The sequence below is a fragment of the Gekko japonicus genome, unplaced genomic scaffold (genome assembly GCF_001447785.1).
Source record: "Gekko japonicus isolate JY-2015 unplaced genomic scaffold, Gekko_japonicus_V1.1 scaffold83, whole genome shotgun sequence".
In the NCBI taxonomy this organism is placed as follows: Eukaryota; Metazoa; Chordata; class Lepidosauria; order Squamata; family Gekkonidae; genus Gekko; species Gekko japonicus.
Window position 1 is genome coordinate 637,687 of NW_015168655.1, and position 6,000 is coordinate 643,686.

Consider the following 6,000-nt stretch of genomic DNA (forward strand, 5'->3'; position numbering starts at 1 on the left):
TGTAAACGTATGTATGATCACCATCTCTCGGGTTTTTAGAGGGTTTTCTTTACTTTCTCCCATAGATGTAGTTCCCCTTTCTTGGATTTTCTGTTTGTAGTTTTTAGTATGTAGTTATTAGAAAATGCAATAAAAAACATCCCCTTCGGGGGGTACAAAAAAAAAAGAAAAGAAAATTTTCCTGGAAAATCCAGATCACTGCCTGATGTTGTTCCTCTTGGTCTAGATCAGTGGTTTCTCAGGCTTCAACCCACAGGCGTAGGAGCCTTTGGTTCTTGCCTTTTAACTTGTGTCTCCAACAAGCTCAGGGTTTAAAGGTGAACCTGCAAAGGGTGAGACAAAGCTCCACTCAGGTTTCTCCTATCCCCATTGCTCATAATCTAATGTTTAGTGTTGTTTTATGACTTGGACTCAAATTTCTACTTAGCCATGAAGCTCACTGGGTTACCTTGGACCAGTTACACACACCCTGTCTGTCTCTCTCAGCTTAATTTGACTCAGAAGACTGTTTAGAAAAAAAATAGAGGAGAGAATTGTGTATACCACCTTCACCTTAGACAAAGGGTGTGATTAAAATGTCATAGATAGATCTGGTGTCTTGTCAAACACCCAGGGATTTCACAGCAAAAGTGGGGAAACATCAGAGGGTTTAACCTTCTCATACTTACACAGTTTTGCAAATGGAACCAATGTGTCTGTGCCTGTATGAGTCATCACAGTGCAGAGAGAGGTGGTTTGGATTATCATTAAAATGGTGCAGAGGTTAAATCCTCTTTCTTGCCCTGTCCCATGTTCCCCATTCAAATTGGGCTCACATGCAGCTGTAATTTCCCTTTAAAATATTGATGGAGATTTGTGATCTCCAATTAGGTCTAGTTTGGTGCTTTGTTTGGGAGCAATGACGGTTGAATAAGCAACCAGGAAAAAGGTTAGTTGCAAAGTTTATGTGAACCTTTGTATGTCTGAATTACTCCTTCATAGATCCAGCAATCTTAAGAAATCTTAATCTTCTGCAACCTCCTTCTTTATTTTTTTTCTGCTTAGAAAAATTAGTGCATCTGCTGGCCTAAAATTTTGGTTGATATACCTTCCTAGTTTATTTAGAATACTTTGAAGCATTGATATTTAGAAATGTTGCTGTAGATCAGCACTATTATCTATTCTGCTGAACTAACCCCTGTCTCTGAATTGTGATGTCCAGTATATGCAGTGCTGGGTGGATTCCTCACCTTAATTTCCTACCTTAGTAAGTGCTTCAATAGCTGCAATATTGTTAGGACGTATACCTACATCAACTTTGCTAATTTAGAAGTGTTTCAGAAGGATTCCTGAAATATGTTCTAATAAATTGTGTTTTCATCTCCTTAAGTTTTGCTTATCTAACTGTTGAATATCTTTGTTTTATTTTAGGGTTAGCCAGCAAAGTAGAACCAATTTTATGACTGCAGACAACTTATCTATCTGTTTCTGGCCAACTTTGATGAGACCTGACTTTGAAAACAGAGAGTTCCTTTCAACCACCAAGATTCTCCAGTCAGTAATAGAAACATTCATTCAACAGTGCCAGTTTTTCTTTTATAATGGAGACATTTTAGAAACTTCTGAGAGTGTGGCACACCAGCCTCCACCTTCTAACCCAGTGCAAATGGTGGATCCAATCGTACCACTACAGTTACCACCACCTCTACAACCTCAGCTAATACAACCACAGTTGCAAGCAGATCCTCTTGGTATTATTTAAATATAACGGCTTACAGTAAGAAGATGGTTGCAGTCAGCCTGGAATTGGATAGAAAGAAAAACTAGAGATGCATGTTCTGAAGACGGAAAAACTGCTTTCATATTTATGGAAGTATTTGGATCCAAACTGGGAAATATTTGTTGTAGACATACTATACACCTTGTTCATAAACACCCAGGTCAGAATTATGTGATTAGCATGACTGAAGAGGTTTAATTTTTTAAACAAAAATAACTAAAATGCAAAGCTGCTGTTGCATGAACATTTATTGCAATCACTATCATTCCTGTGACAATTTTGTCACAATATATTGTGAATAAAAATTTTCTATAGAAATGTAATGATTAAATCAATCATTTATGGAACATTCAATGCTTACAGCCTGCTTTAGGGCTGTTTTTGTTGTTTAATGTTCTTTTTTCCTGATAATTCCATTCCCATTTAGCCAGTTGCTGTGAACAGCTAAAACACAGCTGTATTTTATTTGTAAAACCCCCAAACTACTTATGCTACAGTATACTTCTTTTCAGAGAACATAAACTGCACTGCTAAAAATACTATTCCACTCCTTCCATTTCCTTTAAAGAAACCTGTGGACATTTGTGTTTGAGGGGTTAGAAATTTTTTTATTACAGCACAATACCAAGGACATGCTTATTGTAAAAGTGAGTTTAACTGTTGTGCGAAAATGTTGCTGTTACCTACTTTTATTTACTTTAAAGAATAAAACACTTTATAATACTGTTAATTCTGTACACAGTTGCATGTTTGAAATATCATTGATCTTGTAAACTTTATGTAATATATTTTAGATATTTTAATTTTCCCACAGGGGAGTTCATCTAGTATATAGAAAAAAAGTTGACATTTTCATATAAGTTTATAACTTTTCATACATAAATACAAAATTTGTTGTAGTGTAAACTCTCTAAACCAAACAATCTAGGACTTAAATTTAACTTATACACTATATTTTTCTGTGGCCCTTTAAAGGTATAAAAGTTGCTAATATATAGCAATAAATACTTTGGGTACTGAAGCATCTTAATGTATATAAAATGGCCTTGTATTCATGTTTTTTAATGTGAACTGTTGTACTAAAAATTCAAAATGGCTGTTTGCACCATTTTAAAGTTCTTTTTCTTTTACATTGGTACAAGTTTTACTGTAAAAGATTGCTGCTTAGTTTCCCAGAAACTTTCTTAGTTAGCCTTTAGTGTTGATGAATGTGATCAAAGGCTAGAAATCATGGATCAGGTTTGATTAGAGCCTAATAATATTTTAAGTTCCCCTTTCTGTCATTTTCCTTAATGTTCTGATTTATTCAGCTGCTGGGAAATTTTGAGAAAATTAAAAAAAAACCTTTACAATCTCCATTGTAATCTTAATTCCTGATTTGTGATCTACTATACCTAGTAGAACATCTTTAATATAGAAGTTCATAAGAGGTTGATTGGCAAAGTTTTTAAAGAATTAACTTTCTTAAGAGCTTTGCTTCGTATATCTAAAATAAAAGTTGCCTTTTTCAATTGTTATGTCCTAGGTATTGTACTTCCATTATGATTCTGATTATCATTTAAAATACCATAACCCAGGCTGCTGTTGAAGTATTTGTATATTATAAATTATCTTGATATTTGTGTTATATTCTTGCAAGTAATTATCTTTTCTAAAAAAAACAAACAAAAATCTATTCCAATTCAAAGCACACAGGATATAAACACAATAATAAAAATTGTCCTGTAAATGTAGTAGCATTAACTTTTTTTACATTACATCTGTTGCCTAAATAGCTTTTATTTATAGCCATCAGTTTAACATAGGCATGTTAAGAAAAATAATTAATCTTCAAGAGTTTTATAAACTGTTTCTAGGTTGCTAAAGAATTTATTTTTCTACTATAGATGGTATAGACAAAAGCATCAAACTGTACAGAAAAAGCTTATTTCTATTGCAAGTAGGCTTAATTTTTTCAGTCATATCATTTAAAAAAATTGTCTAACAATATAAAAGTTGAAATTGTTTCTCATTTAGAATGCCGTCTTTTTTGTAATTTAGTGTAATTTAGTTAAATGTGATGTTACTGTTTTATTATCCTTACAGACTGATTTACAGAACTTGGTTTCAGATTGTTATAGGCAACTATTTAACAGCCGTTTTTTCTCTTGGTCCCCCCCCCCCAGTTATTAAAATGCTGCTCTTACAGTTGGCCTAAGGCATGATACCCAAGGTGGTGGTCACCTTGAGCAGCCATATGTATCACAGCATAAGTATGACTGTGTTATGTTTATTCCGTAATACCAATACAACTTTTGCACTCCCTGCTGCTACATTTTTTTTTTTTTTTTAATTTATTTTTTCAATTTTTAACAATTCTAACACTTCAAACAGTGAACAATTAATTTTCCAATTACATTCACATCCTGTAAATAGTTCCTGCGTATGTACAACGTTATAACATGTTCAAAGAATTACAATACATTACTCAACACACTTCCGAATATGATTTCAGTAGAAAGATAACAGACTTAGCGTAAACTTGATAGGAACATTAGGAAGCATCCCGAACTATTGGAGCGGTAAGAAAGAGAAGAAAGAAAAGGAAATATTAGAGCTAGTGGAGATGATATAAGTAAGTAAGTATGAGAATTTGCGGAACTGGACATTGCATTAATCTTATATCCATTTGTGATATTGAGACCAATCAGATGAGATAAATTGTTTTTGTGACAGATAATCTAGCACTGGGTACCATTTCTCTATGAAATTAGACTTTATTGGGTTTTGTGACATGCAATTTAGTTTGTTGGAGACTGCATCCATTAAGTAATGAGTCCAAAGTTTCTTATACCATATTTCTACTGAGGGTGCCTCTTTCTCCTTCCAGTACAATGCTATTGCTGTTTTGGCTGCATCTAGAAGGACTTCTATTGTGCGTCTATGTACCCTTGAATTCAAATTTTCAGGCCAGATATTGTTAAAGTCTTTTCCAGGAAGTCATTATTAAAGCCAATTTGGTGCAGTGTGAAATGATCCTGACTCCATAGCCCAGTTCCAACAAACCAGCTTCATCATCACAAGCGCTAACTGGGTGACAGTTTGTGAAAGGTTGTTTTTTTGGTGAAATTGTAATAGAATAGTTTTAACTGCCAACCTAAATTTCTCTTTGTGCCAGGGTTCATTGCTGCTTTTCAGTGAGTCGCTCCCACCTTGTAGCTTCTGTTTCTGCATTAAAATATATAAAATGTTTGATAACTTGTTTCCATTGGGGTCATGAGGGCAGAGAGTTTCTGCAGAATGCTCGAAAAGTAATAAGAGGTCGTGTGTTCGCTTCCCAGGAACCAGTATCTAATCTGTGGTCAGTTTTATGGTTTTTTAATGCATTTCATCAAGAGAGATATTTTGCAAATGACAGATGGTTGCCACCTGAGAGGTACAGAATAAGCTAGGGTGACTTTTTAAAAACAATCATCTCTAGTTGATTTTGAAGCTTTGGAAATATCAAATCATCCCCTATATTCACCCATAGAGGTCTTACAGTAGTGTGTAACATTTTAACCGCTGTAGCTAACAAGATTGCTCTGTGATAAAATGCTATATCCGGGAGAGCAAAGCCCCCTAGATTTTTTGGCCTTCGTAAAATTGAGAAGCTTATTCTAGGTTTCTTTTTATTCCACAAGAAATTTTTTAAAGAAGATTGCCATTTTTTGAGCATCGCATTTGGGATACTAAGAGGGATTGTTCTGAATAAAAAAATAAACTTTGGTAAGATAAAGGATTTGATTAAGTTATATTTTTCAAACCAGTTAAGGTGTAATTTACTCCATTTATTCATCTTTTGAGTTATTTCCGCATGCATAGTCAAGTAATTTAGTGAAAACATTTTAGAGCTATCCAGGCTAATCTTGATACCTAAATATTGCATCTCTGTGGTCGTCCAATTAAACTCAAATGTCTCCCTTATGAAGTTTTCTTCCGTGCTATTTAGATGAATTGGCATCAGTTGTGATTTAGAGTCGTTAATCTTTAATCCCGAAAATAAACCAAATTGATTTAAGAGCTCTTGCAGGGCAGGTAGAGACACTATGGGGTTTGTTAAGAAGAGCACCATATCATCTGCAAATAAAGCAATTTTATGTTCCTGTGTGCGTAGTTTGATACCAGCAATGTCCGGATGTGCTCTTATGGCATTGGCCAGTGGCTCAAGCGATAACGCAAATAGGATGGGGGATAATGGACACCCCTGCCGAGTACCACGT

General features: G+C 34.5%; 1 protein-coding gene across 2 annotated transcripts in view; it reads left to right on the plus strand.

The window, feature by feature from the left end:
- Positions 1-2,463, plus strand: part of ARHGAP5 (Rho GTPase activating protein 5) — a 66,845-nt gene extending 64,382 nt beyond the window's left edge. For both annotated transcript variants that reach the window (XM_015415205.1, XM_015415206.1), the window contains one exon: positions 1,411-2,463. In XM_015415205.1, the coding sequence (XP_015270691.1) occupies positions 1,411-1,741 (331 nt within the window). In that variant the 3' untranslated portion in view covers positions 1,742-2,463. The remainder of the gene's footprint in view (positions 1-1,410) is intronic.
- The last annotated feature ends 3,537 nt before the right edge of the window (positions 2,464-6,000 follow it).